Source organism: Anastrepha ludens, chromosome 2 (assembly GCF_028408465.1).
Source record: "Anastrepha ludens isolate Willacy chromosome 2, idAnaLude1.1, whole genome shotgun sequence".
NCBI lineage: Eukaryota > Metazoa > Arthropoda > Insecta > Diptera > Tephritidae > Anastrepha > Anastrepha ludens.
Genome location: NC_071498.1, coordinates 144027283 through 144040833, shown reverse-complemented (window position 1 = coordinate 144040833; position 13551 = coordinate 144027283). Strand labels below are relative to the sequence as shown.

Below are 13551 nucleotides of genomic sequence, written 5' to 3'. Positions count from 1 at the left end.
GAGCTAAGGAGCACCGAGAGATTTAATGGCTCCTAAACCACTCAGGCTAAAATGTATTTAGAGTTCTAGAAAGAGGGTAGATAGTCAAGGGGGAAAAGAGAAAAGTATCAGAGAAAGAGATAGGGAAGAATAGAGACAGAGACAGTGGTAGTTAGTCCTGTGAGAATTTTCCAGATTCTTTGGCAAATCTGTAAATATCCTCCAGTTTTAGAGAATGACTATTGCTCATTATCATGACATCGGAACCTAAAACTCGTAGCCGTGCTCTAGCAAAGGCAGGAATCTCACTCCGCCTTCTCCAAGCAAGACAGGCACATCGGGTCCCCAATGATTCCAATGGTGGACATATGCATGACTCTTTCCTTCCAAGTTTTAGTAGAAAGTTTGACACTTTCCTGTTCGGACTTGTCACAAAACACTTTGCAGTTCTGCAGCGTTCTAGACGGGACCATCGCTTTTTATGTAGATTACCTACATAATCGCTGATCCAATCAAGATTCCTGCGGAACTGATTCCGATTATTGGATCTGGCCCTTGTGGGGGAGCCGCTGATCCACGGTTGGCCAATTCATCGGCAATTTCGTTTCCTTGAACACCGGAGTGTCTTTTTTCTAAATTGATGTAAGTAGAAAATTATTAATTTCAATTGAGTTAGGTCAGAAAGGTGATAGTTCAATTCTCTTCTCGCACGTAAATTATAATTCCGTAAAATGGATACACTTTTTAATACAGGTTTGTAGATTAGGGCGGGTTAATTTGTTTTTGGCAAATATAACCGAATTTTTTTCGGTGCCTGAAGTATTCTGCCTGCAATTTGAAGCAAAAAAGTTAAAGGAAGCATTGCAATAAACCTTTCGCGACGGATGCCGTCTATGTACGGCAATCACTTTTTGGTCCACACGTCGTTGATGTCGTTTGTACACGGCAGTCATTTATTAGTTTACAGCGACTGACGCCGTCTAGATGCGACAGTCACCTAACGGCTGGCAGCAGCAGCGGCAGAATTTGTTAGAGAAATATTATATATAATTTTTTAAGAGTTTTAGATGCGAATAAAGGTAACACAGAATTGGGAAGTGGCAAAGTATGGTACAGGTGCGCCGTCGCGAATGATTTAAAATCGATATTGAGCCTCCTTACATTGAGTTGTTGTTATTAATCCCAAATAATTTTTTTTTTTAGTTTAAGTTTTTCATTTCTGTTAAATTTCGCGGAAGGAAATGTTTGTATGTCGCTTTTGGGCCGAGATATATATTTATTTATATTGAAAATCATTAAAAAATATATTTAAATAATAAAGGCATCACAATGGGCTATGAGCCTGAGTGTGTCCCACAGGACAACCGCTTCAACCTAACCTAACCTAATAAAGATTATAAAAAAACGCTAGCAGTAGAATGCTTCTGAACAAAATTTTTCACTCTAGTTCACTATAATATGGCACTGCGGAAAAAAAAATTTGAATATACTTTTTCTCAGGCTTGGGTTGACCTGTCGTAGGTCCGTTGTGATACCACTGCAACTTTTTTCTTTTTCTCAGACTAAGTTAAGTAGAAAAAACTACATACACCTAATTTTGAGTTGTTTCTCAATCCTACGCTCTCTAGCGGAGGGTTTTAAACAAAATAAAAATCACAAATGAAACGCTCGCTCCCAAAAACGAAATTTGTCCATACATTTTCTTCCAAAAAATGAAAAAAAAAAAAAAAAAAAAAAAAATTAATAATCGATAACGAAAATTAAAAATTAAAAGTCTCGGAATCCATTTTAGAGCTAAGCTTCCTTGGACTTTTCTGTTCAGAATTGCCTAATAGAATACTTCAGTCACCGAAACAAAGTAGATAAACATTTTAACCCGCCCTAATGTAAATATGCGAGTACAACTTAAAAAATTCAAAAATCTCTGTACATCCTCTTCAATATTTGACTGCAGCAGGTTTTATACACAAAAAAAAAATTAAATATTTATATACTATCCTTTTTGACTGCTATCAATAATCTTCTAGCAGACTGTTTTGCCCACCACACTACCTGTTAGGCAATAAGTAGCGTTAGACATTGTTGCATACCCACACACACACATACATACACACATGATTACATCCAGGCAAACCTATTCACTCGTGGTCATCTGAGCTTATCAGCACCGCTGAATGCTTCCAGGAAATCGCGCAGCAGCGCAACATATCACCGCACACACAAATACATGTAAAAACAAAAAAAAAAAACCGAAAACAAAAATAAAATAAACGCAGAGGTGCTCTATAGTAGTGATGACAAGGACGTTCACCTTCATGACTACTACAAGTGCGCCGTACTCGCTTACCTTAAATAGACAAACTGACAACAACATTTATTTATGTCAATTAAAGTTGAACTTTTGCATTTTAACACAAAAACAAAAAATGAAAATAAAAAAGTAGATAAAAAATATTTGCAACAAATCCTTTACTTTGCTATGGTATTCGTGTCTTTGTTGTTGTTGTTGTGTTGAATTGGATTGTTAGATGTGCCAATGTTGCAGTGGCCGCAATGTGAGCTTGTTAAATGAAGCTGGTCTCTTTCGTGCAACTTGAAATGTGTATCATTACGATGGCTGGCTACTGAAGTGGCACTTCGAACTGGTGGCAAAGTAACATTGCGTGTGGTCCAACGTCCTTTCTTTTCGTTTTTATTTCATTTCTAGTATTTGCATTTGGTTGCTCGTTTGTTTGCCAGCCAAACTGTTGATTAAATCACACTCACACTCGACACAGACTCGGTGTGGTGTGGTGTGTGGGGCAGTAATGGTGGTGCTTTACCTTTCACTGCATTTGCAAATGTTGGCATTGTGCATGTGTGTGAATATGTGTGTAATATATTTATATACAAGGGGACTAACTAAAGTTCTCCACAAATAATTTTAAATTCACAACTTGAAAATTTATCAGGTTCAAATTTTTCAAGTTGCTTAATTGTCATGGATTTCGATAGATTTTCTAAGACCACATAATGAAAAAAATTTAAAAGTGCGATCAACATCAGACCGGTTCTAAGCAATTCTGAAGCAATCAGCTGATTGGTTGACGTAACTGGGGTGAGGGAGTGTTTTTTTTTTACGAAAAAACTGAGAATGTGTTGTTAATATACGAAAAAAATCAAGGTTCCTTAAAAAATCTTTCCTTATGTTACTTCTTTGCCGTGGGAACAACAACTGATTTCGGACGAGTGTGTGAATATGTGTGATATGAGCGAGCAGAATTCTGCAGCCGAGAACCCGGTGACGTCGCAGTCGAAGTTACTCTCACAATTTTATTTTTCACCCCAGGTAATATGCTTAAACATGGTAATCTCTCATCCTTGCAAAGCCCACAGATCAGCTTCGAAAAATCGTTTTTTTTAGGTTTGCAGTATCCGCTGTGTGCGGGATTTCTCGGATTCCTTAGTGCACAATGAAGTTTATGTTTTTTCAACAGGTTTGAGCTGATGTATTATCAGAAATCAGGAGACAGCAACTTACTTTATATTTTGCTGGCCTCCAAAGCAAGTTTTTGAATACTTGTGGTAAGCAGATTTCGGTATACCATTCTGTAGCTGTCATCTGTTCAATTCAGAGGAAAAACAACTAAAATTGTTGCCGAGTGAAGCCAAATTTCATCACTATTTTTGCCGCTTACTTCCACTGCTTAGTTACAATGGATGGACTAGCGGCTTTTTAGTTCCAAACCAATGACTGTTCTCTAGTTTATGACTCACACTTGAAGAGGCAAGCTTCTGTTAAAATTTTTTTGAAACTGTTGCACTCTAAATTTCTCAATTTTTGCACAAAATAGTGGAAAAACGCAAAAGCTCCCTTTTTTGAGCATCAGTTCTAATTCAAAGAGCCTATTTTACTGATTTCTTCGCATAACCAAGAGAAACCCCGCATGTTCGCAATACAATCATGACATGCCCTCATTCAATCTAGTTTCTCGACAACGACTTTTTGGTTAAAGCATTGATCGTTAACAATTTTAGACTTCAGAAGAGCAACACTTACGACACGCCATCAGTCGATGATAGCGGAAGAAGAAAAAACATCGTATAGAATCCACAAACCCAGTTAGAAACGAAAACGCAAAAGCGAGGATGCTCATATGATACTTGACGCTCATTAAATAATTAAATAGACCTGAGATTGCACCGAAATCCGTAAAGAATGGCAAACAAAATCTTTCTCCATTGATGGCGTTGGAATTACTGCCAACTCCTTCCCAGTAGACGCCCGTTTTAATTGGTCCATGTATACCGGACAAGAGTGAAGCTTTAATGAAACATCACAAATATGGTTTCCTGATCAACACGTGTTGCCAACTATAAGCAACACGTTGCCAACCATACTGAAGTTGCCAACTAAGCGAACTTTGGTTAGTTTCTGAGTAGCACTCGTTTGTAGAATTTTCATAAACTCAAAGCTTCCAAATTCCACTTAAATAGAAAAAAGTTGAACACAGAGGTGTCGCAAATGGACTGACGAGGATTATTTTTGGAAAGTTGTTTACTAAAATATGGCATTTTTAAATATTTTTTTATATTTTGAACAATTTAGTGAGAGAAAGTTCTGATGTTCCCTTTATCACTGCTGTTTTAGAATTTTGATCTAAATAGAATCCACATGTAACCAACCCTGAACTTAATAGCATTTTAAAACCCTTTAAATTTAGTTATTCGAAGAACCTTGTCCAAGACATTTACTTCGGAAAAATAGTTTTGTCTGAAATTTCGATTTCACGACTTTTATATTTTTTTTTTTTTCGGAAATTATAGAGATTAGAGGCCATTTTGTAGTAAATTGTTGTTTAAACGGTCGACAATTTTTAAGAAATCGATAATTTGAAAAATCGATTATGTAAAAGAATCAGTAATTTAACAAATCAATTATTTTAAGAAATTGATATTTTAAAATATCCATTAGTTTAAGAAATCGATCATTAATGAAATTATAAAAATTAAAGAAAAAAAATCGATTGTTTCAAAAAATGTATTATGCAAGTGATCGATCATTTAAAAATATCGATTATTTTAAAAATTGATAACACAAAAAATCGATTACTTTAACAAATCGATAATTTTGAAGAAATCAATAACTTTTACAAAATCAATAATTTTTAAGAAATCTATAATTTGAAAAATCTACAATTTTCTATAACTCATTGTGAAATCTTATTAAACTAAAGCAACAATAATTTGCACACTTTCGAAGCATCTGTAACTTAATCGCAATCGATAACTTTCAATAATTTCACTTTTCTAACTAACGGCTAAAAGCAAAAATTAATTTTCGAAACAACCGTTATTTTTGAGATATCGATCGATTATTCGATAACGCTGGGAAACCGATAACTTTAAACTCTCGATATACGCAAATCAATAGCTCCCAATATATACAAGTATATAACTTACGTTTTTCGAGATATATCTAATTCACGAGAATCGAAATTTTTGAATGATATCGATAATTTTTTATAAATAAATGTCGAGCCTTACTTAACCAACGCGGAAAATCTGTACCGATGGTGTTACCAGTCTTCACTGACGGGAGTCGGTTCAGGGTTTATCTACTTCCTTAAAACTGCCGACTACTGCTAGTGTTTTTCAAGCAGAAGTCTTTGCGATTCTGTAGGCATGCAGCAAAATGCTTAAGGAACGAGGGAGCGAGAGAGATATTAACATTTTCTTTCGATAGTCAAACTGCGGTTAAAGCACTGACGTCTCTGTGGCGCAGATCCAAACTGGTCAACTCCTGTAAGGAGAAGATCACATATCTCGGATGTGCAGGTAACATTTCTCTGATCTGGGGCCCAAGACATAGGAACATACGGGGAAAAATAAATTGGTGATGAGTTTGCCAGGAAGTGGTCGACTGAATTGGTCTCAGAAGTCTTCCACTCGACCATCGGCACTTCGCTGACTGTTGTTAAAGGGAAATTGCACAACTTATTTGCCAGAAAAGCGCAGAACCGATGAAGCTCCATTGCTTCGTGTGCTATTACGAAAAACCTTTAGCCCCAGTACAGCAGAGACAAGACGCAAATAGTTTTGGGGACTCCTCGCCATTCGATTTGCAAGCTCGTAGCTGTGTTTACCGGCCACTGGGCGATCGGCGCTCACTTAGAAATGCAGAAGAAAGCTTGCCATTTAATCGTCATTGCAGAAGCTGTGGGGACCTTTCAGAGATGAAGGCTTACTTTACTTTCTCTGTAAATGTCCAGGTTTAGCAGCCAAACTATTAAGGTCACTGGGTGCTCTTTTGCTCGACAGCCTCGGGCAGTGCTTCAACCTAAATCCCATCAACCTTCCCCGTTACATCAACAGCTTTGGTTGGCTGTAGATATCTGCCTGTTGGAGGTTTCATTATGGTATCAAAACGGCGCTTTAGTGCTACTTGGGGAGCGCCAGAGTGGTACCTCAACCATTTAATCTATCTACCTACAATGTCGGGTAAGATAAAGAGTTTTGCTCATCGAGAAACTGCCCAATTCTCTAATCAGCCTTATCATTCCAAAATAAGATACATTCTTTATTGGATTTAAAGTCCCATATTATTGTCCGCGTTAATGTTTCTTCCCAAAAGTCTTGCACTATAATACAACCATAACTATCGAACTACCCAACGCATCAATGGGTAGGAACAGGTCGAATAGAACCCGAGTACTGTATTTAAATATAACAAAGAAAAAAATTACATAAAATCAACGACGGTTTTCAGCAACATCGAACTTGCACTTTAATAAATTTAAGATTTCATTAGCTATAAACCTGCATACAAAAAATCTTTCCGAAAATTCTTATTGAAACTGATAACAAGTTTGTGGAATTTTTTTGAATTTTAGTCAATTTTTAGTCAATGAAAATTTCTATCATTTCCCTTTTCTAAAATGAACTTGCAAAAAAATCGGAAAACAATCAAATCTTAAATCAAAGTAGTTCAGCAAACTAAAGTAATTTTTTAACTGAAAAATCTCACCTTTAAATGAGATCTTAAATAAAAACAATCTCAAAACCATCACACGAAACTATCTGCAATAGCAAAAATTAAATCTATTAACCTTCTGCACTTAACCGCTTAACGACGAATTAATCGCCACTTATTCTCCAGATTTATTTATTGCGCTTATTTATTGGGGCGTATTTCATATTGCACCTGCTGCAAAAACACAACAACACGTCCGCCCAAACATAGAGAAAATCGCTTTTTAACACAAACTTCTTTGCTTTGGCCGCAAAAAAAAACTGCCAACAATGCGCGATCATAAACTTCAGGCAGACACCATTCATTTGCACGCTCACTCATTCACTCACTCACTCACTCACTGAATGCACAGTCAAGTCAACGGTCGTGTTAATGCCATAAATAGCAAAATTGGACTGCGCGTAAACTGTGCAACAACGTCAGTGGTGGCAGATTAATGTGCGATAAATTGCACAGCACAAAAAAGGATACAGCTAAGCTGGTGATGGTAGTTGGCTAACAAATAGAACAAAATGGGCATATCTAACCGCTCGGTCGGTCAAGTCAAGCTTGTTTGCTTTAGTTTGTTAACGTTTGTTTTTGTTTTCATAACTCACTGCATTTTTATTTCATTTTTTTCTTATGCAGCACTTTTCGCTAATACCCCAACTTGTTTTTCTTTTTTCTTCGTCTTTTTTCTTACAGATCGGCCAACTATTATCGCAATACAAACACTTGTGAGCTCTCGGAAATGGATCGCATTACGCTGGCCGGCACAGGCGCATTCCAGCCGCACGATGCTGTCGATTATCTGGAGAATAACTGCGCCGATGAGCCAAATAAATTGTGCGAGTTCAAACGCTTGTCCGGCCGCATATTGAAGACAGTGGATTCGGTGTATCAGGATGTTGGCAGCATTGATGAGTGTCGTGATTTATGTTTGAATTCGCCGTACAGGTAAGTGCGACAGACAGCCGCTGTAGCAGTGGCAGTTGCAGGACAATGAAAACCAAACCCCCCCCCAAAAACAAAATACAAGAAATTTATATGTAGATATAAAAAACTGACAACTAATAGAAGAATGGCTAACAATACACTGCCATTAAATATTGCTGCTCGTAGCAACAGCAACAAAAAGCCGTTGGCTGCCATCAAATGCGGTCAAGTCAGTTGTGCATTCAGTAGGCGGCCACTCAGCGCCAACAAATTATAGCCAAAAACTGGTCATATCTTTTACAGCCACAAAGCTGCTTCTCCGCAAATGGCCAATATAATCATCGACTGCAGTCGCTGCATTCGGCCAATGCCAATGCCAATGCCAATGCATTAGCATGTCAACATTTGATGCGGCAACAGCATGACAATTGCCATAACACGAATGCATGTTGCTTGTATCCGCAACATGTTGCTACAAGTGTTTGAGTATTGCAGTGTTGCCCTGTTGCTTAATCAGTTGATGCTAACGCGATGTAATGCGAAAAAAGAAGTCGCGCAGCTAATCCATCGTCTCTTGCTGGGAAATTTCAATGGAATTGCGATTGTGTGCAAATTAATGCCATCGCAATTGCAATAACAAGTATCTTAGGTATACCGTTATTTTGTGTTGCAGTGGGTGCAAATGTGCTCCCAGCCACTTTTATGCGCTTAGCTGACATGGAAAATTTGAATTTGATTAGAACTCAAGATGTACGATTAGATTAAATGCCAAAACACAAAAAGTGCAACTCTGCTAGTTTTTCATGTATGTGTGTATGTGTGTATGCGTGCATGCAGTATGTCAAAGTTTCGTTGTCACTTGTTACCGCATAGTAGTTATTGGCAGCACAATGCAGGCAGCCGATTTAATCAATGAGAGCAAATGTTGCTGTCACTCACAGAGCTGGCTAACTGGGATTCAGTGGAGGACAGCTGCTTACCGATAAGATTGGAATTTGTGTGTAATTCGTTGGCGGCAATCACATTTTGAGTTCGCTGTGAGAAAGATGGAAATAAATAGTTGAAATTTTTTTAAGAACTGAAATTGAAAAAATAATTACAAGTAAAGACTGATCAACGTCAGAAAGATTCTGCGGAAGATTTTTGGACCTTCGCATGTTGGCAACGACGAATAACGCAGGCAATGGAACGATGAGCTGTATAAGCTTTACGACGACATAGCGCAGCGAGTAAATTTCACAGAATCAGTTAACTGTGCGACAACGAAAGTCCTGAGCTACTCTACTCAAATTTATTTGTGTAGCCCTTCCAGCCAATTTTCGATAACTGTGATGCTTGCAGGTTCTGTTTCCTTCTGTGCAATAAAACCTTCATCAAATTAGCACAGTGGGGTTTTAACACGGGGTTTAGGGCACCTTTGCTAGCTCTCTCAAGCTAAAACGCAAATGAGCCTAACTTAGCATTATCAGGTTCATAGTGTGCTTATTCAGGCACAAGAGGCACCAGCAGACAACCATAAGTCGACTAAGCTCGATCAATAATTTCTGTATTTATTCCTTTTTTGTACATATTTTTTCCTTTCTCTTTACCCCAGATGCCACTCCTACGACTATGGTGACACCGGCGACATGGTTTGCCGCCTTTCGCATCACAGCCGCGCTACTCTCTCCGATGTGCAAGACCCCTACCTGGAAGTACCCGAAGCAGCCACTTACGAACTCTCGTCTTGCTACAATGTGACCATCGAATGTGGCGCTGGCGATATGATTGCACGCATACGTACCTCAAAACTCTTTGATGGCAAAGTTTACGCTAAGGGTTCACCCAAATCGTGCGCAGTCGATGTAAAGAACTCGCTAGACTTTGAACTGCGCATGGGCTATCAGGATCTTGAATGTAATGTACGTCAAAGCGGCTCTGGACGTTACATGAACGATGTAGTGATACAACATCATGACACCATAGTCACCTCCTCGGATTTGGGTTTGGCTGTCACTTGTCAATATGACTTAACTAACAAATCGGTATCGAATGAAGTTGATCTTGGCGTGAAGGGCGACATTGAACCAGCTCTTAGTGAGGAGGTAATAGTCGATTCACCGAATGTGATTATGAAGATCACCTCACGCGATGGTTCCGATGTGATGCGCTCGGCTGAAGTTGGTGATCCGTTGGCGCTCAAATTCGAAATACTTGATGAACACAGTCCCTACGAGATATTCGTGCGCGAATTGGTTGCTATGGATGGTAGCGATAATGCAGAAATTACGCTCATCGATTCGAATGGTTGTCCTACGGACCACTTCATCATGGGACCGATCTACAAGAGCTCCTTATCTGGTAAAATTTTACTCTCACACTTTGATGCATTCAAATTCCCCTCATCAGAAGTTGTACAGTTCCGTGCACTCGTCACGCCCTGTATGCCAACATGCGAGCCGGTGCAGTGCGATCAAGAAGATATCGGTGGTGAATTCAAGTCATTGATTTCATATGGACGCAGGAGGCGTTCACTGAATGTGACAGGTAAGTTCAATTGGAAAGTTTTATCGAGGTTTCGTCGAGTATAGGAAGGAGTTTACAAACTGCCAATGTATACTTAAAAGCATTTTGATACTTTAAGCCTTGAATTCCGTAGTAAAATTTAAATGTAGCGCGATTTCTTTAAGAGAATATTCGTACAATTTGCAAGCCATGGAAAATTATTTAACCCTTTTTGAAATAACTGAGAAAATATACGGCACGCTCGCCTAGCAGTTTTCCATGTGTTCGTAAGCAATCGAGCAAAATTAAGGAGATAACTCAAAAAAGCTTGGTATGCTTCTCCAATACTATGCAACTAAGCAAAGTTTTGCACCTCTCATTAATCGGAAACTTCAGAAGCTTTTGTTCATATATAAGAAAAATCATAAAAACACTATAACTTCATCATATTTTTGTTTGACGAGAGGGGCACATAAGAAGAAGAAGGAAAAATCTAACGATTATCTGCATTTGCCGAACAGACAGTGTCGTCAAATATCGCTTTTCCACTCACCATCGTGTGATCTGACACCGAAGTAAAGTAAAAAAAAGTCCGATTACTGGAATACACAGAGAGTTGCAAAAGAGTTTATTGCTATATTCCACTTGGTAATTGATGGAAGAGCAAGCAGATGGTGTCTTCCGTCAGCTTTTCGGTTCACCGATCGCTGTGCCGTCTTCCAGAGCTCTGAGCATATCCATGCCTAGTTCTAAACTCCCTTTATACTGTCTCTGATCTCTCAGAAAGCTGGAGTCAAATTCATATTGAGAGATACTAAAGGCTAGTTGAACTCGTCGGGTAAGCTACGACATAGCAGATGGTCGTGGAAAAGATGCTGTATTTTACTCTCAGACCACTATTTAGAAAATTGCAGGTAGGCTAGCCGCCTTGGCGGAAACTCTAGCGGCAATCGGCTCTCTTCAAAATAAGGACACATATTTTGCTCTAACAGGGCATTACTTGAAATGAAATTTGAAGAATGGGAGCCAAGAACCACTGACAGAATGGTAGCTCCTCAAACACTCAGAACAAAAAGCCCATTTTATTCAAAGCTCTCGAAAGTAAACGAGTAGATAGTGAAGGAGAAAACGAGTCAAGTGACAGGGAGAAAGAGATAGGATATAATAGAGACAGAAACAGTTTGTCCTCCGAGAATTTTCCAGATTCTTTGGCAAATCTGAAAATATCCTCCGGTTTGAGATTAGAAATAATGCTCATTCTCATGACATCGGAACCCAAAATCCGTAGCGAAGGCAGAGCACACACACAGAGGAAATGCTCAGTGATATCCGCCTCCTCTAAGCAAACAGGCAACTAACAGGCAAATTGGGTCACCAATGATTTCAATGATGGTCATATACTGACCTGTAATGATACCGACCACCAACCAAACGTCTTTTCTTCCACGTTTTAGACGACGTTTCGACAGTTTTCTGTTCGGACATGCCACAAAACACTTTGCAGTTCCGCAGTGTTCTAAACCGGAACATCACTCTTAAAACCGAGACAATAAGACGGCATGTTTCGCCGAAAAATCGTTGGGCAGAGTTTGCTAAGACTATTTTGGCTGATTCTAGCTTTATCTAGCGATCGATATGGACAATCTTAGCATTCAGAACCTAAATAATTTCTAGTTTGTAGACATGATGTCGATGTCAACACATCGAACGATAAATAAGGTCTAGCCGAGTCCAATCGCAGCTCTGAAGCGGTCGATCTAATTCGATATCGAACTCGAGCTACTCTATACGTAAGACCCAATCTGAGAAGATCGTTTGCTTTTAATTCCTCAGTCAATTTGATCTTGCAAAAAAATTATCTAACAGCCTAGACAGACGGTGGCGTTAATACGGATTACCTGGGCAGTTAGTCTGACTAAAATTGTAATGTATCAAACGGCTGTTGCGCAGATTAGTGAACAGCTGATTTATTTATTGGATAGTTTTGTCAGTAACAGAAGTACCGCAGGCAACAAATACGGGTTGCCCTAATACTAAGGACTAATTATTTACATAAAAAAATCTTTAACTTGCAATTTCTCAACCAGCTCCGAAACATCAAAAATGTAATTTCGAACGTATTCGTGCAAACTAGCATTAAAAAGCAGTCTTTCTTCTTTCTGTTCTTCTCTTGAAAAGCTTCATTATTTTTCATTAACAGTAGATATTAACTGTCACCTTTAGGCAATGTTGCCATCGAATCCGCTTAAATTATGAGAATTAAGTCTAGTTGTCAATCCGCATTACTTGCTCTTATTTCCTGAGATAATTCCGAATTAAGTCGTTAATCTCGATTAACGCCCCGGTCTGTCGAGGCTATAAGAGATTTATATAAAATACTCATCCGTGTGGAGCGTCACATGTTTTGAGTTGCTGAGTTCGATGGCCAGTCGATGTTCGCTTCGTTCGAGCTTCTCGTTGGTAAGCTTCATATGTTGATGGGATAGGTTTTCTTCACTAGCAGCCAGTCTGGAAAGCAGCAATCAGTGTGAAAGCATCATTCACGCAAAGAGGTTCCTTTTATTTCGTGGAAACTTGATACGAACTAAAAGTCAAACTTTCTGGCGGAAAAGAGCAATCAGTAGTAACACAAGCTTAGATTCTGAAAGTCACGGGCTAATGACACACCCTGTATTTATTGTATGATTTGTATTTGATATTAGCGATTACCTTTTCCCCCACTGCACTCTACTGCATTGCAAATTTTTACAGAAAATATCTACAGACAAGTAAATTTTTTTCCAGAAAGCAACATCTCTTAACTGGCATTAATTTGATATGAAAAGTAAACAGCTAAACGAACTTTTGGATAAATGAAATAATTTCAATAGTTTGCGAAAATCTTTACCAACGCCTTTTGCTCGCGCAATAAAAGGTTTGCCGAAGCAAGAAGTTAAAGATCAAGTGCTTTCGATTAGAGAAGATTATTGCAGATAAGTTTTTAAATTTAAAAGTGCAAAAATACGAAGTTTGAGTCAAAAGCAATTACAGACAGTAAACATCCTTTTCAATACAGCACCCAACCTTTCTCCAGAATAATACATGGAATCACCAACTCATTTCAGCTTTCGCCGCAATAAAATAAAAACAATTCGCATTAGAAACAAAAAAGAATAAATAGC

The 13551-nt window shown here is 38.5% G+C and overlaps 1 protein-coding gene across 1 annotated transcript in view; it reads left to right on the top strand.

Annotated features, from left to right (window-relative positions):
• Window positions 1-13551, top strand: part of LOC128855486 (uncharacterized) — a 98579-nt gene that overhangs the window by 78566 nt on the left and 6462 nt on the right. The window contains exons 4-5 of the mRNA XM_054090434.1: window positions 7676-7927; window positions 9501-10432. Of these exons, the coding sequence (XP_053946409.1) occupies window positions 7676-7927; window positions 9501-10432 (1184 nt within the window). The remainder of the gene's footprint in view (window positions 1-7675; window positions 7928-9500; window positions 10433-13551) is intronic.